This window comes from Petaurus breviceps, unplaced genomic scaffold (assembly GCF_028583685.1).
Source record: "Petaurus breviceps papuanus isolate PSGF00001 unplaced genomic scaffold, PetGlider_PUasm1.0 181, whole genome shotgun sequence".
Taxonomy (NCBI): Eukaryota; Metazoa; Chordata; class Mammalia; order Diprotodontia; family Petauridae; genus Petaurus; species Petaurus breviceps.
Genome location: NW_027185784.1, coordinates 6,942,869 through 6,966,197, shown reverse-complemented (window position 1 = coordinate 6,966,197; position 23,329 = coordinate 6,942,869). Strand labels below are relative to the sequence as shown.

General features: G+C 33.6%; 1 protein-coding gene across 4 annotated transcripts in view; it reads left to right on the top strand.

The window, feature by feature from the left end:
- Positions 1 to 23,329, top strand: part of POT1 (protection of telomeres 1) — a 99,389-nt gene that overhangs the window by 23,126 nt on the left and 52,934 nt on the right. For all 4 annotated transcript variants that reach the window (XM_069087135.1, XM_069087132.1, XM_069087133.1 and 1 more), the window contains exons 6-8: positions 2,271 to 2,318; positions 4,161 to 4,275; positions 22,504 to 22,634. In XM_069087135.1, coding sequence (XP_068943236.1) covers positions 2,271 to 2,318; positions 4,161 to 4,275; positions 22,504 to 22,634 — 294 coding nt within the window. The remainder of the gene's footprint in view (positions 1 to 2,270; positions 2,319 to 4,160; positions 4,276 to 22,503; positions 22,635 to 23,329) is intronic.

Here is a 23,329-nt window from a genome sequence, read left to right as displayed (position 1 = left end):
CTAAGCTTTTGAGAAATATTTTTCTTGCCTTCATTATGGAAACTTAAAAATGTTTAGTGATGAGAAGACCATAGTAAATTTAAAACTTTATGGTAGCTGCCCTTCTGTTTAACTGCAATTTTGTTATCTTCCAGTTTTATTTATAATGAGATTGTCAGCGTGACTGTATTTAATCTACTGTTTGATAAACCCAAAAGCTCCACCTTTTGGTATAAACTCACTATTTGACAAAAACTGCTGGGAAAACTGGAAAATGGTATGGCAGAAACTAGGCATAGACCAACATCCTATACTGTATACCAAAATAAAGTCAGAACCGGTATACTATTTAGATAAATTGGGAGAGCAAAGAAAAGTTTACCTGTCAGATTTATGGAGAAGGGAATAATTTATGACCAAACAAGAGACAGAGAACATTATGAAATGCAAAATGGATAATTTTGATTACATTAAACTGAAAAGATTTTGCACAAGCAAAGCCAATGCAACCAAGATTAGGAGGGAAGCAGAAGACTGGGAAAGAATTTTTACAACCAATGTCTTTGATAAAGGTCTCATTTCTAAAATACATAGAGAACTGAGTCATATTTATAAAAACATAAGTTATTCCCCAATTGATAAAATGGTCAAAAGGATATGAACAGTCAGTTTTAAGAAGAAGAAATTAAAGTTATCTATACTCATAAAAATGCTCTAAATCAGTATTGATTAGAGAGATGAAAATCAAAATAACTCTGAGGCACCACATCACACCTGTCACATTGGCTAACATGACAAAATAGGAAAATTATAAATTCTGGAGAAGATGTGGGAAAATTGGAACAATAATGCATTGTTGGTGGAGTTGTGAACTGATCCAACCATTCTGGAGAGCAATTTGGAACTGTGCCCAAAGGGCTATAAAAAATGTGCATACCCTTTGACCCAGCAATCCCTCTTCTAGGTCTTTAACCCCAAGAAATCATACAAATGGGAAAAGGACTCACATGTACAAAAATTTTTATGACATATATATATATATATATATATATATATGTTTTAATAATGAAATGCTAAATCCAGGTACTTTATAGCCTACTCAACTGTCAGCTCCCATAGGGGTGGTGAAGAACATTAGTAAATCTGTAACATTTACTTAAATAGCATATGTAATATGCCCTGCCATTTTCACTTCTGTTGAACCATAATAGATTCTGTTCCAACCCCTTACTTTAACTCTGTGTGCCTGTTTCAAGTGTGTCTCTTGTAAACAGCATATTGTTGGATTCTGATTTCTAATTCCATTCTTCCTTCCACTTCTGTCTTATGAATGAGGTTATCCCATTCATATTCATAGTTACTGTGTATTTTTCTCCATCCTGTTTTCTGTTTATCCTCCTCTCTCCCTCTCTTTCTCTTTCCCTCTCTCCCTTTCTGCCCCCCACTTCTCCCTTTTCTTCCTTCCCCCCTTCGTCTCTCTCTCTCCCCTTTCCCTCCTTAAAAGCCTTTTTTTGCTTCTGACTACTCCCTCTCTTAATCTTCTTTCCCTTTTTATCATTCCTCCTTAGCTTATATCTCTTATCCCCTTCTGCTTCTATTTCCTTATTGGGTAAAATAGATTTTATACCCAATTGAGTGTGTATATATTATTCTACCCTCTTTGAACCATTTCCCGTGCCCTCTTCTCATCTTCCTCTTCACTATAAAAGCTCTTCTTTGCATGCCTCTTTTATGTGAGGAAAATTTCTACATCCTACTTCTCTCGTCCTCCTTCTCCCTCTTTCTCACTCCATTTTTTTGGGGAGATCTTCTCAGCATAATTGACTTACATCTCGTGTCCTCTGTTTATGTAGACTCCTTCTAACTACCCTAGTAATGATTAAGTTCTGGGGAGTTACATGTATCATCTTCTCATATAAGAATGTAAATAATTAACATTATTGAATGAAGAAATCCAGGAAGTCCAAATGAATTCAGCCAGGTGTTAAAAAAGGAGATATCTGAGGTTTCCTAAAAGACTTGAATCCTTTCATTCATCCTCTACTTCCTTACAACTGAAGTGGACATCAGCTGATAAAAAGAAACATTAGTAACATTCAAACTTAGACTATTAAATCTTTTTACTCTATAATTTTAATGCTTCTTAACTCAGTTTAGAAAAAAAAAGTTTACATAAAAATTTTTCCTTTGGTTTACATTGTATAAACTTGCTCACTATATTTTAAATATTTATAGTATTGATAGCACCTTATGTTAAAATATATCTATAGGTAAATCTATTCATTTTTCAGGTTTATGTTAAATATGACACAGTTATTTCTGAGGAACCTGTATGTTTGGTAAGTTTGAATTCAACTTTGGCAGTTTAATTCTTATGAATATTTCCTTCAAATGTAATACATAGTTTGATTTTGAAATTTTTTCACTAAAATTAGGAAACAGATTCTTCCATTTATTTTTATGGATGAATAAAAAAATAATAATATGTGGTTTGTTTATTAAGACCGGTTTAGTTTTGTTCTGCTTATGATATTTTATACATTTATTTTATCTCTGTAAAGCAAAAAATTTAAAAATCAAGTTATTCTTACGATTAGATTTCACATTATATTTAATACCAAGATAATTTTTTTTTCTAAATAGTAAATTGTTGGATATTTTATGTACACTCTCCATATACTTACATTTTTCTATATACTTTAAATAAGTTTTGATCATTATCTCTTTGTCAATGAAGTTAGTGGAAATATGTTTGGTTTACTTAAAAGAGCATTGAATTTGGAAGCTAAGCACCTGGTTTCAAGTCCTCCTCCTGTTGCTGACAGGCTGTGTGCCCTTGGGCATATGACTTAGCTCCTTAGGACTTCAGTTTCCCCATCTGTAAAGTGACAAAGTTGGACTAACGTTATCTCTTTAAGCCCTTCCAGGAATAAATTCTATAATATTCCAGGTTTTTTTTTTCATTTCATTTAAGTTTGCTTAATAATCTAATACAAAAGATAAAGGTGATAGTTTCTTTGGAGGAGTCTCTTATGCCTTAGTCAAATTGAGAGGAGAGAATCAGGCTTTCCCTTTAACCTGCTTTGTGACCTGTGGGATTCAGTTTCCTAGACCATCAAACAAGTTGAATTTAATAATCTCTAAAGTCCCTTCCAGTTCTTTGTTTCTATTTCTGTTATCTAACTTTCAGTTTACAAAAGAAAAGTATTGATAAATAGAATAATTTTGACCAGGGAAAAGTGTAATCAGTAAAAGTATTTTGAAGTGAAAGAAAAAAATATTATTCTGTGTTGTCTTTGACGTTAGTGGTTTCTCCAAGTTGGCATATGTTTAAAATTGTTCTGTAATACCCATTTATCTGGCTGTCTGCTATCCAAAGACCAGAAACTTGGGAGTAATTTAGAAGTAAATAAAGAAGTTTCTGAGCCAGATTAAAGTGTCTACCTTATTCCATAAGAAAGACTTGAAATCACCTTTTTTGCCTCAGACAGTCTATTTGATTTAACTATATACATAATACTTGTTAACTGGTTACACTTAACTGATCTTCAGTCCTTCCCTAGATTCATTCTGAGAATGGAGATTGAAGATAGCCCGTTTGGGGTAGAGGTTAATAGGGTTGAAAAGTGTAGAGGGGGAAGGAGATCATTACCACAATAGATGGTAATGATACATATGTCTCTAAGTTCAAACCACTGTGATAGGGTTCTAGACATATGAAGATAACAAAACAATCCTTGCCCTCCAGGAGCTTATATGCTTCTCTAGATATATGTACCCATCTAAGTAAATAAAAAAATATACATACTAATAAAAAGTAATTTCCAGCAGGATAGAGTATTTATTACTAGGGGGACAGGAAAGGCCACACTTAAGTTGTTCTTTGATGATGCAATAGGAAGTTCTTTGAGACATAGGTAAGGAGAGAGACTGCCTGAGCAAAGTATGAAGGCAGAAGATGGAATGAGCTAGAATAGAGACTGCTGTATGCATATTGGAAAGATTTCATTTTTTTAAAATTGTTAAAATAAAGTTTTAAAAGTTAAGAAAGTTAAATAGTTAAACTTAATTTATCTGTAAAATATCTTTATGTCTCATTTCCCAACTCTGACACATTGACAAAAAAAGATTGTATTACTAAATGGTATATGAAAACAAGCTTTGTATTTCTATTTCTGTAGACTGTGACACCCAAGTATACATATACACCTCTGAATCAACTTAAGCATGGGTCTATAGTCAATGTATATGGTGCTGTGAAATTCTTCAAGCCCCCTTATCAAAGCAGAGGAACCGGTTAGTATTTAAAAAGTATATTTGTGTTTTAAGTTTTTTATGTCAGTCTCTTTTATTGCTTTTTGGTTACATAGGTGTTTCTCTTAATTTTAAATACTAGACCAGAAGCCAGATTTGTAAATTATGATCCCAGTGTTGCAGTGACTTTTTTGGGTGGCTAATCTTATTAACCAGAATTTGTTAGAAATAGATATATAGAATTTAGAGAGTCTAAAAAAGAATAAATTAAATGAGAATAAATTAATGAATTGGAAAGTAAAGGTTACTCAACTTTTTTGAAATACTGACATGTTCACAGTCCTACTTATTCTGTGTGCTGCCAGTGGATTAGGTATTAACTATCTCTGTTCTTTGAAGCAATTCATTATAGTGAAGGGTGTTAAAATGAACAGATAGACAAAAGGAAAAACAAAAATGAAAATGTTGTACAAGGTTGAAAATATCCATGCTACAAAAGCCAAAAACATGTTTATAGTACATAAGTGTTCATTTTTATCTTGTGGGATAATCTAGGCATTTACTTCTTTGACTGTAGGAAGAATTTTATTTCCGTGTTTTCAAATGATATAATATGCAGAGTTCTTTATACCATAGCCTCTGTTTCTTTAAAGAGTTGGTTGGAGGTAGGGGGGAGGGGGTTAGGAAGGAGGCAGAGAAGAAAGAAGGGAATAGAGAGATGTTTTTTTCTTATCTCTTCATCAAGCTTCATAATAATAATTTTATATCATTCATTTATATCATTATGTCATTCAGTTTCAATTTTGTTTTTGTTATTCCTTTCATTTATATTATTGTAGTCATCCTGCCTTTCATTTTTCTGACCTGCTTACTTTGCTTTGCATCGGTTTATATAAGTCTTCTCATGCTTTTTGCATTGGATTTTTTGAAAGTAAAATAAACAGTTATGTAAATGGCCTCTGAGGTCCCTTCCAGCCTTAGATCTATTATGTTTTGATATATGATTGTTTTGTTAGAGGTCTGCCTCAAAACTTGGTGATGAACTGATGAATATATGACCTTAGGATCAAGAAATCTTTGGTGGTCAAGTAGCAGATATAACTTAATACTCATTTGCATTGTATATGATTTTAGGAAAAAATTATCGTTCTTTTATTTTTTCTGTCACCTTCATTTCTATATATACCTATCCCAAACCTAAAGACCTAGCTACCATAAAAAAGAGTAAGAAAAATAAAAGACAAAAATCAGTTCAACAAAACTAACCAACATCTGTTGAATCTGATAATTTATGCAATATTCTGTACCCATAATGACCTCACCTCTGCAAAGAAGGGAGAAAGGAAGGCACATTTGCCCTTCTTAATACCAGTTGGTCATTCTGATTATAAGGTGTTCAGTTTTCGTTTCTCATTTACATTGTGGTGATCATTGCACATTTTGTTTTCTTGAATCTGCTTTACTTTGAATCAATTCATATAAATTTTCTATTATTGTATGTAAATATTAAGAAGTGATGAGTAAAAATTACAATTGGAAATATTTGGGGTTTTGTTTTTAAAATTTCCAAAGAAGCATCAATTTTAAAGTTATGTAAAAATTGACTCAGTTACTTCCTAAACATTTGCAAGGAAATTATTAGATTTAGGTTTGAATTATTGGAGTACATAACCACATTTTCTCTGGACAGTTACACAAAAAAGGATTTAGAGAAAATATGAGCCACAAAGAATTAAAATGTGTGTACCAGATATGTTCAGATATATAAAATCAGCTGGAGGAATTAAGAGCTAGTAATAGACCATCTGCTATTACAGAGATTAGGACATATGTTTAACTATGTTTTTTTTTTTCTCTTGTGATCCATATTTAAATGAATATCATCAATTTCATTTGAACATATTCATTGATAACGCCAAAAATATATCTTGAAACTCTAGCAAGAGTTTCTAAACTATCAATTTTCGGGTTTTATTGGTCATTTTTTCTTTGTGTTGAAGGAAGTCATGCTTTACCAGGAGTGAATACTACAGGAAAGTAAAACAAATAGCACTGATTTTTGTTTTTAGGAAAGTACCAACTTCATTAGAGCTACCATAGAGAAGTACCAGAATAAATGTACAGGAACAAACTGCAGCTGTGCCTATTTCATATTATGCAAAGAAACTTTATTTCCTATGTATCCAGCTACATTTTAGATCATATCCAGATGTACGAATGAGGGAAAAGTTCTTTAAAAAGTCTAATGCAGATTGAGGAAGAAAAAGGTATTTCTAAGATTTTTTTCATTGAAATTTATTTTATAAAATGCATACATTAGGGATGTGACATATGAAAGTAGTTTTGTGTAATTTAACTTTTTAAACTAATTAATCTTGGTATCTTTCATCCCATACCAACTAGTAATGACAAATATATTATCTGTATTCTTTTTTGGTGGGTTTTCATAATTTCTTAAGTTTTAACTTGCATTTAAAAATTCATCATTGTGACAAATGGAGCCTTTATTCCTTTCCATGGCGAGGCTGTCTATTACAGTTAAAGGTGACTTATTTACCATAAACGACATCATTTGGGGATAGCATTCTCAAAAAGTTGGTAAAAGATTTCATAAGAATCAAGGACATATGTAAATAATGTTTGTTAAAAGAGTTTATCATCAACAAAAAAGATTTTGTGATTGAACAATGGATTTAGTGCATCTAATATGCTGTTATTCATATAAAAATATCTCTTTCAACACTTCTCAGTTGTTACAGTAGCAGTGAACATTTGTTACGAGTTTTCCAACCCTCTTGTGCTTGGTACCGACCATATACATGTGTGATATAGAAATCTAGGCCTAGATATACAGTCAGTTTCCGTAGATAAACACCATTTATCATGTTGTCTTTCATTACTCATTTTTTTGCATGCAGTTTATGTTTCCAGTTAGCCAAAAATTTATAGATTATATTTCTACTTTTTAAGAAGAAAAATTATTTCTCTGTCCTTACAGTGGTTTCTGTATAGCTATGTAAGGAATGAGATTGCCAAGGGGCTTCTGTTTGTAGTTCACATTTGGTTTCTGCCTAAGTACAACTTTTTGGCTTACCTTTTCTGTTCTCACCATTCCATCCAGACCATGCAAAGAGGTCTAGGGAATTAGCATCTGAAAAGAATTAAAATTCAGCTCCTTTGGATTCTAATAAAGTGGACAGAGTCAATACTAATGAGAATTAAAAAAAAATTATTGATGCCTTTTGCACACCACAATATTTTTCCTAATGTCTTTATAACCTCTCCAGTTAAAACAGTTAAAAAAGAGTAAAACAATAATCCTGTCAGTTTATGAAATATCTCCTAACTAGACATTTATAATTAGATGAAGTGTATTTTGATGCCTCATAGATTTATACTCTTCTCATTTACCTAGTCATCTTTGTATTCTCTTGTCAAGGAATTGAATCCTTTCAGGTTTGACTTTGGCTATATATCTTCCTTCCTCCTTTACCCTGCTCTCCCCCATCCTCCATGCACACTTGTCACAACCTTCACAAATCTGCTGCTGCCATCCTGCAGTGCCCCACATGCCAACATTATTTCAACATCTTCCTTTGTCTTATGAAAACTCCCACCCTTAGCACTAGCTTTTAGGAAAGGAGCTTGATTAAACAACATTGCATTTTACTGAATATTTAATATTTTGATATCCTGCTGGGTTTCTCCTCACTCCAAATGCCCATTCCTACAACTTCTAGGTGAGAAAAATCCTTTTAAAAGTCTGCCTTTCTTCTTGGTGCTTGTCTGCCCAGGAGGTAGTGGGGACTGGGAAATCACTTGTTAAACTAACTTCTTAGTTAACTCTAGGATCAGTAGCTTTCTATTTTCCTAATGATGAGTACTTCTTATTTACTGCTTACTACTGGAAGATCCTTCTGATATGGACAGACAAGAAAAAAAGACTACAAGTAATGCGCCACTTCCTTGCATGAGTTGCTTGACTACTTACAGGGTTTGAATGAGATGGAAGTTAACATTCTGATGACATACAGGACTACTGGGCATTACTGTCTCTCTATCACAGCTTCCTAGAATCCTTCAGGCCTTACTATCTGCCCTATCTCTATTTCCTGAAGTCTCTCCACACTGTCATCTTGACAATTTATGTACCCTAAGGACCTCTGGCCCTTGCCATCCTCTCCCTCTCCCCATCCTTAGAACCTCCAAACTTTTCCATGTGCCTTACAGTTGAGCTTTTTAGTTTTGTCTTCTTCAGTTAAATTTTGGGCTTCTTGAGAGTAGGGACTATTTAACTTTTTCTATCTGTATCATTAGTGCTTAGCATAGTACTTGGCATATAGTAAGTGCCTTTTCATTCATTTCATTCATTTATTCAAAATTGACATATGGAATACATAGGAATTGTGGAGCCACTTGACAGTTCTAGAACTCATTTCTTAATTTTTATAGTCTATTCTTTTCAGTATATACCACACAGTCTACAGAAATGGGGAAAGGGACCTGGGACCATGGAGTGATGATCTGAATTGTAGATGATTCATTTATTGATTTGTTGAAAGTTAATTGTGTGCCACTTTAATTTTCACTCTACTGTGGTGTCATCAAAATGAAAGATTTCACCTTTTAATATTTCTTTTAAACTTATGATACCTTATTTCTTGGTGGGAGGTTGTGGTTTTTATCATTAAAATGCTTATTTGAACCGCCTGGAAGATCTCATTTTGTCACAGTAATAAATATTGAAGATAGGTGAAACTTTTACACTTTTAAGAATAACACGTTATTTTACTTACAATTATAACTAATTTGTAAGGCATATGGTACATTATTATGTTGTCATTAATATATTGGTAATTAATATAATCAGTATATTAATTAGATGTTCCATCAGAGATACTTGTTTAGATGTTGTTAATTAGAACTTGAAGCACTTTTGCCAATTGTGGCATAATTTAAGTGTTGAGGGAGATTTTGTGCATTCATCAGTACAATACTATCTTTACTGATGCTCTGGTATATCAGTTTTCCCACTTTTCCTCCAACATGTCACTTTTCTTTTTTTGTCAGTTTTGCCAATCTGATGGGTGTGAGGTGGAACCTTGAGTTGTTTTAATTTGTATTTCTCTTTAATTTGCATTAGTGACTTCTCAAATGTATTTCCCAGACAGTCTCCCTCACTTTAAAAAAAAAACAAACTTCCACTTGCTCCCATCATTTGCTCAAGCTATCATCCTTTATCTCTCCCAGCTTTTACTGCCAGGTTTCTGTTAAGAGTCTCCTGTACATGGGGCGGCCAGGTAGCACAGCGAGTAAGAGCACCGGCTCCAGTGTTGAGAAGACCTGGAGATCGAATCCCGGGCTCAGACACTTAGCACCCACCCAGAAACACCCGGCCGTGTAACCTTGAGCAAGTTACTTAACTCCAATTGCTTAGGGGCAGCCAGGTGGCTCAGCGAGTAAGAGCACCGGCTCCAGTGTAGGGATGACCTTGATCAAATCTGGGCTCAGATACTCAGCACCACACCCAGAAATAATAACTGGCCTTGTAACCTTGAGCAAGTTACTTAACCCCGATTGCTTAATAAAAAAAAAAAAGAGAAAAAAAAAGAATCTCCTGTACATACTGCCTCTAGTTCTGTACCATCATGTGCTTTTCAGTCCCTTGCAATCTGGCTTCATGTGGCTGTTGGTAGCTTGAATTTTTTTTCCTTAGAAAACTGCTGTTCTTATCTTTTGACTGTTTGTAAATTGGAGAACGATTTTTTATTCTTATAAATTTGAAATAATAATGAAAACAGCAGCAGCTAACTTTTATGTAGTGCTTATTATGTGCCAGCCACTGTGGTAATCACTTTACAAATGTAATCTCATTTGATCCTTACAGTGACCCTGGCAAGTAGGTGTTATTATTATCATCTCTATTTTATAGATGAGGAAACAGAGGTAAATAGGGCTTAAGTGACTTGCCCAGGATCACGCAAGCTAGTAAGTGTCTGAGGCTGTATTTGAACTCAGGTCTAACTGAATCCAGTCCTGGCAACTTTTCCACTACATCATCTAGCTGCCTTAGCTAGGAATCAGTTATATAGAGAGATAGACTGATATAGATAACTACATATCTGTCTATCTATATAGAGATATACACATTGATATATAGGATGTACAGATAGATATGGATAGCTACATATCTCTCTGTCTATAGGAGAAATAGATATAGATGTACAAGATGTGTAAATAGATATAGATAGCTATATATTTCTCTATGTATAAATGGATAGACAAGTACATATAGATGTACAAGATGTACATTTTGTACATCTGTATTTTAACCATCTAGCTATGGTGTAAGATGTTAGTCTCTTCCTGATTCAGGTGTATGTCATAAGTTTATGAAAAGAATGAGATAGTAGAATGTTTAAGATTAGGGCTACTGTTTTACGTCTAATAAAATGAAAATTTTGCTGATTATCTTCTATCTAGTCTATAAATTTAATGCTTTGAATTCCTAATCCCTTCCCTTTATTTGTGTTACTATGCTTATAACTAGCTGTCTCTCTAGAACTTTTAATAATTTCTTTTTTTGTTGTTTTTTGAATGGGGAGGTTAGGGCAATTAGAGTTAAGTGACTTTCCCAAGGTCACAAGGCTAGTTTTTTGCTGTGTTAAGTGTCTGAAGCCAGACTTGAACTCAGGTCCTCCTGACTCCAGGGCCAGTGCTCTATTCACTGCTCCACTTAGCTGCCCCTAGAACTTTTAATAATTTCACAAAATGGAAAAAAAAATTCTTTTTTAGAATAAAGCCATGCTTTCTTCAGACTCTGGCAATGTGACTGTGTAAATTATTTAACCAGTGTGTTGTTGTTGCATCATTTCAGTTGTGTCTTAACTTTACAGGACCCCATTTACTGTTTTCTTAGCAAAAATTTCCTTCTCCAGCTCATTTTACAGATGAGAAAACTGAGGCAAACAGGATTAAGTGACTTGCCCAGGCTCCTAGAGCTAGTAAGTATCTGAGGTCAGATGGAAGAAGAGTCTTCCTGACTGAAGTCCCAGTACCCTATCCATTGTGCCACTTAGCTTTCCTTAATCAGTCATAGGGTTCCTTCATAGTTAAATAGAAATCATAATATTTGCCCACCTCGCTTGGATCTTCTGTGGCTTACTTGATTAACATTAAATTTTTCGAAAACTTTAAATATAGTAAATGCAAATAAAAGCCAGAGTACTATTATTTCTAATCCAATAAATTTTTTTTCTTGCAGCTTTGATGAGGGTACTATTGATCACTCAAGATAGATTTCATGGGTGACTCAACTCATTTTCACAATTTAAATGACTCTTGTGAGTCAAGAATTTTTTTTCCCTCTTTCTCTGAATGATGAATTTTACTTCTATCTTAAAGTAATCCCCTTTGGAGGAATTTTTAAAGGAAATAAAATTAGAGGGAAAAGTTGAGAAACGTGTGTATATGTGTATGTGTAAAATTAAGAAACACAATCTTATGAATTTTGTTAGGTCAGTTAGATGATGAAAAAAAAACACTTGATTTAAAAAGATTTAATGAATTTTAACCCAGTTTTAAAAAATGAATCATTTCCCAATTATATGTATTCCTTAGAAAGTTAAGTGGGAACCAGATTGTGGAGGGCTTTAAAAATACCAAGCTGAGAAGTTTCTATCTGGGCTGAGCTTTTGGCCTCTCAGATCTTTCAGGTGTTTTCCTGGGAGTGGGGTATTGAGAATTATGTTTTTTCCAGTTTCCAGCTCAGGTTAGGGAGCTGCAGATTTGCAGTGCTCCCATAGTGATCTTGATCCAGGGCAAAATCTGATTTCTGCTACTCTTGTCTGAGATCTGCAACTCTGGATTGGAGTAGTGTAACATTCCTGTTGATTTACCACTGATTAGAAGTTCCACTAGACTATCAGCCAGATAGAATGCTCTCTAGGTTCAGAGCAAGCCACACTTTGGTCTTGAATTCCTGCCCTGGATATTCCACTGTAGCCTTCAGACTGGGCTAGAGGCTGCAAATGTGACTTCATTTCATTTCTGGGATCACAGCCATATAACTATTTACCGTTTGCTCTTGAACTTGTTACCTGCTCTATACAGATTAAGCCCTGAAACTGCTCCGCATCCTGGAGACCCACTCTTAGACCTCCAGGATGGAGGTGACTTGGGGCATGGTAGCATAAGGCATAGCTTCCACCTGATGCCCATTAATGCATTCTGCACGCTGTTGGGATCCCCTTTATGCTTCTTGGATCTCTTCTTGCTCTGTTGAACAACTCGATCTTCTTTTGATTCATTCTTCTTCTTTAGAGCCTGACAAAAACCAATCCCTTCTGTCCAGAGACTAATGATTAGAACTTGGTCTGGTGCTTTTTCTTGGAGGAGTTGTGTTAGGGGGAATTTGGCTGTTCTTCTCAACACGGCAGAAATATTAGCAAGTTTTTTCCAGTACCTAGAATTTTATGGTTTTGATTTGGAATATCTTAGTATATTTTTAATGGTAAATAAAGCCCCAAAGTAGAAAACTTGTAAATAAAACAAATAAATAGTTAATAACAAGAAATCCCATGGTACTTAGTGATATACAATCAACATATAGTACATTCAAGCATCTGCTTAAACATATGCTACTAGTTCTTGAATGTTTGTGTCTCTTAAATTCATTTCCTTATTAGAAATTACTGTTAAACTGCAGTGAACATCAGTAGCTTAAATCTTTGTGGCTTTTATCTCTTATGGAATCCTTTCAGAGTGTTCACTAAGTTCTATATATCTTGTAAATCATTTAAATAATGCCACTTTAATACAAGGCACTTTGCATACATATTGCTGTTACTTTGATGAAAGAAATTAATTCTTGAAAGAATAATATTCTGTAAAGATATTACCTCAGTACAGTTGTATTTCTTACTGCTGAATTTTAGGAATAGATTTAGGAGAATAAAAAAGATATAGCGTTACTAGTCTTTTATTTCTGTTAATCTCTTGGCTTCTGAAGTTATTTTTAAATAATTTAAGTGTATCCAGTTCTTTTAATTAGAAAAAAAAGTTGTTAAGCTAAAGATAAAAAAAAAGAAATAATATTATGCCATTCATCATAAGTGGTTGTATTGGGATACAACTTTCTTTCCACAATTTAAAAACAAAACTTGTAGCTTGACAAAATGAGGAAAATTAAATTTTGCCAATAGATCATTTGCTGTTTTTTCTGCCTTTGAAACTTTCATTGATTTTGCGGAGATTTCATACTACTTTAGACTTAAATCACTAAAATTTGAGAAGGCCTTTAGAAGGACATTCATTTTGTGGATGGAAAAATTAATGAATGGTATCTAAATAAAAATTTTTTCTCACCAGTATATATTACTTTATTTCTAACTTTCTTTTTTGTTTTGAACTTAATAAAATTAACATGTACTTTTCACTGTAAGAACAGAAAAACACAACTTTATATAACACTCAACCACTTTATATACTGTGTAATTTAAAAAATTATTTATTTATTAATATAGTTTCCCTCCCTCTTTTCTCCCTATTAATAAAAGAAAGAAAATTAAAATGCTTGTAATAAATATGCATAGTCCATCAAAATAAATTACTACATTCTTCATGTTCAAAAATTTATTTCTTACTCTACACTTATCTGTCAATGAAGAGGTTGGAAGCATGCTTCATTTTCAGTCTTCTGAGGTCATGACTGGAATTAGCATTTGTCAGAATTCTTAAATCTTTAAAAGTTGTAGCTTCTACACTATTTTAGTAATTGTGAAATGTTGTTCCTATTGATACTGTCTAAAACTGTACTTCACTTTTCAATTAGGTACATTAAAAAATTCTCTTGGAATTTGTGATCATGTGATCTGACCTGAAATAAAGGTTTGACTTTGTACTATTTATCTGAAAAGAGGGGCCAATATTAGAAAAATGTATAACAATGGCAGCAGTAGTAGTGATAGTAGTTTAAACAAGATTTTAGGGTCTCTGCTTATTTTCCTAATCAGAATATACCAATTTAAAGCATGTTAGCAGGATCTGTCTGTGTGCATGTAAAGAATATTTATTGAACCAAGAGATGTAGTTATATCTCCCTATACCCTCTTCTCTAGTTCCTGTTGACCTGGACTACTGCTCCTCAATAAACCAAAAGAGAATTGATTATATAAGCCTGTTGATAAGAACTTGAATTGATTTACTTTAAGGTTTGCAGTTTGCATACATTTTATATATATAACATATAATTTCCTTTGGATGCATTATCTAGTTTGGTTGTGTGCTAGACTACCAGATTTATATTTAGAATCCTAGTACTGCAGTTTACCATTCATCTAAGTTTGGTAAAAACCTTTCGTATGAAGCCATATTCCCTCATCTACAATGAGGAGTTTGGATTAGATTATACCTAAGGTCCTATCTAGCTCTGAATCTTTTGATGGTATGATCAGGGAGAAGGGCAGGAGGGACCAACATGTCCTCAAATAGAAAAGATAACCTTAAATGCTAGCTAAGAACGTACTAATTGGAAACTGACTGTCCTAATGTGTTTATTTTGAGCAGTGGCATCCTGTTACTCATTATCTCTTTCAGCTTTTTTAGAAGGTATGCAAAAATGCAACACCCTCAGTAGCAAAAGTGTTAGAGGCTGACTAGTAAGGAGTACTAGCAAGTATGAATAAGATTATCCCTCTTATTTGCTTAAAGATAGCAAAAGGTAAGAAAAAACTAAGAAGAGAACAAATACTCACTGAAAAACTATCTGCAAGGACTTTTGAGACAAACTCAGCTGGGTACCACCCCAAACTGGCATTATAAAAAGGAATTTATTATTACTTGAACAATTATTTCTGCTCAACTCTTGAGGAGGATTAGGACCAAATTTAGTGCTGATTGATAGTAATTAGAGATTAGTGAGAAACATACAAAATGATACGTAGGCTTTTGGGTTTATTTAAATTTTGTTCAGAATTTTACTTCATCCTTCTAAAGGAGGTAATTAGTGACCAGTAATTGCTTTTTTTTTTTCTTGCCTCTTCCGCCCAATAGAAAGAGTACAGTTGTGTTGTGCTTTGTGCTTTAAATTATGCAGTCCTTTGGAAGCCAAGTCAGTAACCTAGGCACTTAGTATACAATGTTGAGTTTCAGCTTACCAAATATTCGAGTGTGGTATCTAGTAAAAGCTTTATGTGTATCAACTTTTGAAATCCATATCTAGTAATAATAGCATAATATCTAACATTTACATGGTACTTTAGCATTTCATATATTATTTCATTTGATTCTCACAATAACATTATAAATTAAGGTACTGTTATTATCCTCATTTTATAGATGAGGCTGAGTGACATGCACATCTACATAGCTAATAAACGTCCAAGTACTTCACTCTCTCCACTCTGCTATCTAACTAAGTAAAGACACTGGTCATAGGAAGGTTTCAGAAATGCCAGCTTTTATGGAGCTATCTGATTAGTAAAAAGTATCAAATTTAAAGAATTTTGCTGTGTCAAGTATTGTTCATATTCTATTTTTAAAAATTCTTAGCTTGAATAAATAAGATGTTTACCATAGTACAGTTTGGGGATCATACTTTTCTATCCTCAGCTTTTGATTTTCTTTCTCATAAAGGATTTTGTGTGTCTTGATTTCAGTATCAAATTAAATGGTGATAAAATGATGGTTTCAATGGTTGGTCCCAATTTTCCCTTTATAAATGAGTTTTTCACACTTCAGAAAATAATTTGAATAAAATTGTACTACTTAAAAACTTGTGATGTAAAGTTCAAAATTGTTTGAAAGAGATTTGACTCCTGGAAAGAAAAGAAAATAGAAGAGAAAAAAAGCAGAGATACTCAGTAAGATGAGGTTAGAATCTTGGCAAAAATGTGATGTTTAAAGAAAGTATTGTCAAATATATATTACCTGTTGGAAATAAAAATAGAATAATACCAACATTTTCTGGCACCATATAAAAGCAGCTTTCTACCTAGAGAGAAAAACTTGTTGCAAGAAAGTACCTTTGAGGTAGGTCAGTCCAAAGGAAAAATAAGGCCTTGTGGGATTTTCATAATTTTTTTCTGTTCTAACTAGGAGGGAAAAGTTGAAGGATTAGAGATGTCAGAATCACTGCATATACAACATTGTTCTTTAATAAAATATTTTTTTTAATTATTATTTTGTTTTTAAGTAAGGGATTAAGGTGTTAAAATAAGCATCTAATTCAGGACTTGGTGCCTTCAGGAGAATGATCAGAATCCCAGAAAGATAGAATAATTGTAGAAGTCTTCTTACTTCTCAGCTTTTTAGAGCCAAAATAGCTGTGGCTATAGGGACCCTCTGAGACTCTGAATCCTGAAAAGCTAAAACACCAGTGACCTAGACAATATAAGAAATTCCAGGTAGAATCATATATACCAAAACTGGGATTTTACTGCATCTTATATCAGAAAAAAAAATCTTGGGGAAAGCTCAGATCAGCAAGTTAGCTCTCATAGTTGAACAAGCATGAATAGCTAGAGGCCAGGTTTTAATGAGAAATAGTTATTAGAGGAGAGCAAGTAGTCTCAATTAAAATAAACTCCCACTTGTTTTTCTGTCTAGTAAAAAAAAAGTATCTAGAAGAAATACAGATAAAGTTGGGAACTTAGATTCATCCTCTACAGGAACTATAAATTCTCTTTAAGAATGATAACTATGAAAAAATGAGGGAAGCAGAGAGAGAGGATGTCTGATTGCAGCTAATTTTTTGTTTCTTCATATGAGTGCTGAGACAGTACGTTGAAAAGCCATTTATGAAATGTCTGCTCTGTCCCTTGTGTTCAGTGCTGAGAAGTCAGAAAATGAATTAGACTCTGTCTTTACTGAGCTAATAATCTGGCAAGGCAATTTATTCTTATAATATTAAGAACTAGTTAAAGTTATATGCCTACTTAACCTAGTTAGGTAAGTTAGTATAGTGTAGTTAGGGGATTGGAATCAGTGTTGTATACTGAATATAGTGCTGTAAAGTTTATATGTAAAGGCTAGAACTTTATATGTATCTAACAAAAACTGAAATGATCCAGTGCATGGTTGGAAATCAGATTATGTGAATAGTCCAGATCTTTTAAACATCTTATGGTTCCACTAGCCTTCCTAGAAAGAAACCAGTGGTCCAATAAAATGAAGTAATTATAATGCGTCTGGAAAGGATTCTGAATGGTAAAGTGAGGAGGAAGCATATTCTAAGAAGGCTGGGGAGGCAGGAGAGAGAATATTAAATTGTAGGGACAGAAAGCAGACTGCTTGATCTGAAACATAGAATATATTACTAAGAAGAATGATGTAAAAATAAGCCTAGAAAGGCATTGTAAGAGGTGTTGTGCCAAATGGAAGAGTGTATATTTTATCTTAGGGAGAATAAGGAGATACTAAATATTCTTGAGTTGAGTAGTGATATGCTCAGACCTGTGCTAACATACAAAAGATTGTTTAGTCTTTCTGTTAGGGAATGTTAGAGAAAACAGTGAAAGGAAGCAAGGAAACCAAGAGACCATCGAGGTAATCTAGTCGTGAGGTAGTGAATGCTTGTAGTAGCTGTGTGGGTGGATATAAGATGGAAGATGAGAGAAATGTATGATATAAGAATCTAAAGGACTTGGCAACTAATGGGGTATGAGAGATGAAGGAGAGTGAAGAATTGAAGATATCTCCTAAGTTGTAAAACTGAATGACTGGAAAGTTGATGAGATCACCAAATGAAAGGATATAGAGTAAAGGAGAAGCTAGGATAGACCTTTGGGGGATATCTGCTGTTAGTGGGCATGACATTGATGAAGATCCAGCAAAGGGGACTAAGTGAATGCCAGAGAAAATAGGAGAACCAGGAGAGACCACTGTCCTGAAAACCTGGAGAAGAGAGGAAGGTGGTCAGTAATGTTAAATGCTTCAGAAAGGTCAAGAAGGATGAGTATGGAGAAGAGACCATTACATTTGTCAATTAAGACATTTGTCAATTAAGGGGTCACTGGTAACTTTGGAGAGAGCAGTTTCAGTTGTTTGATGGAAGTCTGAAGTTAGACTGGGAAGGACTTAAGAGAGAGTGAGTAGAAAGGTGGAGGCACTGATTGTAGATGGCTTTTTCAAGGAGTTTAGCCACTAAAGGGAGGAAAGATAAAGAATGATAGCTAATGAGGATAGTCACATCAAGTGAGGATTTTTTAAGTAAGGGAAAACATAGACATATTTTTAGGCAGAAAGAAAGCAACAACTAGATAGGAAGAGATTGAAGATATAATTAAAATCTGATGCTTTCTTGACCTGCTTGTATAGGTACATGCCTTTTCCAGAATGGCTAGACTTCTCTATTGTGGGTAAGACATTGGCCTTGAAAGCTCCTTGATAAATATTATTCTAATCCTATCAGATTGGCTTTATTTTGTGAGTGGGATAAGAAATGTTATTATTAACATATTATGCATAAATTATACTTTCAGCCTCAATCTATGTAAAAGACATCAAATCTTTAATAAGTATAGGACCTAAAGAAAGTCTAGAGATATCAGTTATTAGTGATAAGTGAGCAAACTACATAGCTAAAATCAGTCCCAAAAAATTTATGACACATTGAGCTAGTAAAGAAAACTATTGTCCTTTGAAATGTAATCAAATACATAAGTTGAACTTTGAAAAATATTTCCACGTCAGTTAACTAATAAAGCATAAGAATATCACTTTATTTATATATGCTTCTTTTTAATTTAAAAATGCAGATTGCATTTTGACATATTAAAAGTGATAGAACATTCTTCTGTCAATATGGGATCATAGATTTGAGATCTAGAAGTTATCTTAGAGGCCATCTAACCCAATCCACTCATTTTGAAGTTGAGGAAATAAATCCAAGGACTTGGAGTCAGTATTAGAGATATAATTTGAATGTAGATCCTCTGATTAGTCTGTATTCTTTCCAGTGTACACTTTACCCCACTACAGTGCTTGTGATGTCGGCCTTTTTAGAAGTACCCCAAATCAAACCTGGTGTCACTGTACCATTTCTATAATATCTTTTGTTATTCAAAAATTAGCCTATAATCCTAGTTCCTCATGAATTCAGGGAAGTTTAGTTACAGATCTCTTGGAAAAATTCATTGTTAAGTAGTGTCACCTATAAATTATTTCTCAAAAAAAAAAAATGCCCCAAACACAGGGAAACTTCAGTATGCTTCATTTTTGTGAAACATTTAATAGGTTATACATTAGCCATGACTGTGGTTTTGCTTTTGGAAGAAAGAGACTTTGTTGAGTTTCTCAGTTCAGTGGTGATCTAACTTAAGGTCAAATATTCATTTTAGTCCTTAAGTTTTATCATACTTCCCTGTCTGGGCAAATATCTCTAAGTCTCTACTTTCTCAACTGGAAAGGTTGCTGAATAATACCCTGGTGAGAAAATTTAAACCCCTCCCATCATGTTCCTCTTTTCAGTGAGATCAGCAACAGCTGTACTAACAAGAGAAGGGTGACCATTTTTGTAATTTTTGTAGCAATACCAAATAAGCAGATCTCTCCTAGGCCTCTAGATAATGAAAGATCTTAAATAACCTTTGCAAATTTATTTGCCCCCACCCCCATCTCCCCAGAAAGGGAACAGAGGGTGCTAGGAATACATGTAACTTTATAAACCATCTACAAACATTTACTTATTTGCTGATATTGCAAATATGTTGATTTTTTATCCATTGTCCAGTTAATTGGTGTATGGTTTTGGCCCTCTAAAGTGAGAGGAAAATTTCTAGCATGTTGTATAGATTCCCTGTGGAAGATCTATGAAAAAAATATGGCCAAGATTTACAAAAGCTAAAAAGGCATGAATAGGTTATGATCTGAATTGAAATATTGAAGTATAACTAAGGGGAGATTTTTCAAAAATAATTGAGAAAGTTAAAAAGATTGAGGAAAGACAAAGGGAATTAAGGCAGGAGAAATTACTTGCTAAATAAAGAATTAACGAATTACTTCCTGGGGAGACAGAAAATTGTCTTGGAGAAACAATGGTATGTGTATAATCTAGGTAGAAAAAGGAAAATATCAGTCTAAGGAAGAAACAGAATTACTCTTAAAGTTCAACCGAGACATTTACAAAATTAAGCAAGTCTTATATATGTAATACTGTAGTTATATTTAAGGTAAAAAAGCTAGTTTCATGTGTGGTTCTAATTACTAATGAATTTTATTGGCTCCCATGAACAGGCTGAGTCAAGTAATATTTCTAGTGAAGGACGGTCCAAAAAAGAGTCAAAATGAGTGACTCTGCAAGAAGTACAGGAGCCTCCTTTATTAATTAGCTTTAATGTCTCCTGACTTTGGTACTGTCTTCATTCTTTCAGCAGCTGTTGATTAGTGTCTGCTCTATATGAAAACTCTTCACCTGAAGTTAATTAAAAATGCCATTATATTAAAAAGGGGAACCTCATAGCTTACATGTTATGCAGAATTATATGGCATCATTGTATTTCTTTCAATTTCAAATCTCTGATGAATTGCTTTCAAACCTTATAATGTGAGCTCCTTAAGAGAAGGAATTGATTTATTCTTTGTATCTAGCTCCTAACAGTTCTTGGCACATGGCAGGAACTTAATAGATATTTGTTTACTTGTTGAAACATTTTAATTTTTGCTAAAGCTAATCCTTACTGTTTTCTTCCTGATAACATGTAAGCTTCTTGGGGACAGGGAATATTTCATTTTGTATTTGTATCCTAGGCAACTAGTGCAGTGCTTAGATACAATAAGTGCATAGTAACTGCTAGTTGAGTGATTGTACTTTTAATTTTTAAAATATTTTATTTTTTTCCCTAATCACATGTCAAAACAATTTTTAGCATTCATTTTTACAAGATTTTGAGTTTTTTTTCTCCTTCTCTTCCCTCCCTTCTTCCTAAGATGGTAGGCAGTTTAATATAGCTTATACATATGAAACATTTCTATATTAGTCACAGCTGTGCAAGAAGAAACAGGTCAAAAAGGAAAAAAAAAACAAGAATAAAGTAAGTGAAAAAAGTATGTTTCGAGATCCGTCTTCAGAATCTATCAGTTCTTTATCTGGATATGGACTTGTCTCGGATCATGGTGTTGCTGCGAAGAGCTAGTCATTCATAATTGATCCTCACACAATGTTGCAGATACTATGTACAATGTTTTCTTGGTTCTGCTTATTTCAATTTGTATCAGTGCATACACATTTTCCCAGGTTTTTCTGAAATCTACCTGTTCATTATTTCTTATTTCATAGTAGTATTCCATTCCATTCACAGCTTTTTCAGCCAATTCCCAATTGATGGACGTCCCCTCAGTTTCTAATATTTTGCCACCATGAAAAGGCTGCTATAAATATTTTTGAATATATAGATTCTTTTCCTCTTTTTATGATCTATTTGGGAAATAGACCTAGTAGTGGTATTATTGGATCAGAGGGTATGCACAGTTTAGTTGACCTTTGGGCATAGTTCCAAATTGTTCTCCTCAATGGTTGAATCAGTTCACAACTTCACCAACATTGCCTTAATTTCCCAATCTTCCCATATCCTCCCCAACATTTGTTATTTTTTTTTTTGTCATGTTAGCCAATCTGATTGGTGTGAAGTGATATTTCAGAATTTTTTAAATTTGCATTTCTCTAACCAAAAGTTATTTAGAGCACTTCTTTTTATGCCTATAGATAGCTTTGCTTTCTTCATCAGAAACCTGCCTATTCATATCCTTTAACCATTTATCAATTGGGGAATGACTTGTATTCTTATAAATTTGATTCAGTTCTCTATATATGAGAAATGATCTCTTTATCAGAGACACTTGGTAGAAAGATTGTTTCCCAGATTTCTACTTTCCTTTTACTGTTTTTGCATTGATTTTGTTTGTGCAAAACCTTTTTAATTTAATATAATCAAAAATTAGCTAGTTTACATTTATAATGTTAACAATCTCTTGTTTGATCATAGTTTCTTCCTTTCTCCATAGATCTGAAAAGTAATGCTCTTCTAATTCACTTATGGCGTCACCCTTTATGTCTGAATCATGTACATGTTTTGACTTTGTCTTGATATATGGTGTGAAATGTTGGTCTACGCTTAGTTTGTGCCCTATTGTTTTCCAGTTTTCCCAACAGTCTTTGTTAAATAGTTCTTTTCCCAAAGTCTGGGGTCTTTGGGTTTATGCACTTTCATTTTTAAAGCTCTCTATGATAACAAAAGTCAAATTGTGTTAATTTTGTAAATTTGTATTTTTCAGATTATTGCTCAGTTGTAAGTATTATGGACCAGTCCAACGCCAAGTTAACCTGTATGCTTTTTAGTGTAAATCTTGAAACACTTCCATTAATCTACAAAATTGGAGACATTGTTCGTTTTCATAGACTCAAGGTACAATTTTTACTTCATGATGCATAATAACTATTACAGATATTTATCTATTGTTTGCCAAACCCAGTAAATGCTAATTATATGCTTTAATGTGTACTGAAAACTGGAATAAATGATCTAGAAGAAATATTAAAGAAATAGAATCAATCAGTCAACAAGTATTGCTGCAGTGTGCCACAGACTGTGCTACATGCTGAGGATACATGTAAAAAGATGAACCAATCTCTGTTCACAACTTAGATTCTAATGGAGGAGATAAGTACCTATAAAATATATATAGCATAAACTTAATAAATGCATCAGTCTGTCTATACAAAGTAATTAAATAGAAGATAATTTGGGAGAGAGGCCTCACAAACTGGGGAGATCAAGAAAGATTTCATGTAGAAGATGGTAACTGAGCTGCATATTAAATGAAGAAAGGCCCTCTGTGAGACAGAGGTAAAGATGGAATGGATTCCAGGTATGAAAGCCATCCAGTGATAGTATAGAATGTTATGAATAAGGAACAAAGCGAAGGTCATCTTGACCAGATTGTAAGATGTGAGGAGAAAAATGTCCATTGAGGCTCAAAAATTTAGTTGGGGCCAGATTGTATAGGACTTTAGATGCTAAACAGAGAAATTAATATTTTATCCTAGAGGCAATAGGAAGGCAGTGTAGTTGGTTGGGTAGGCGAGTCACCTAATCAGATC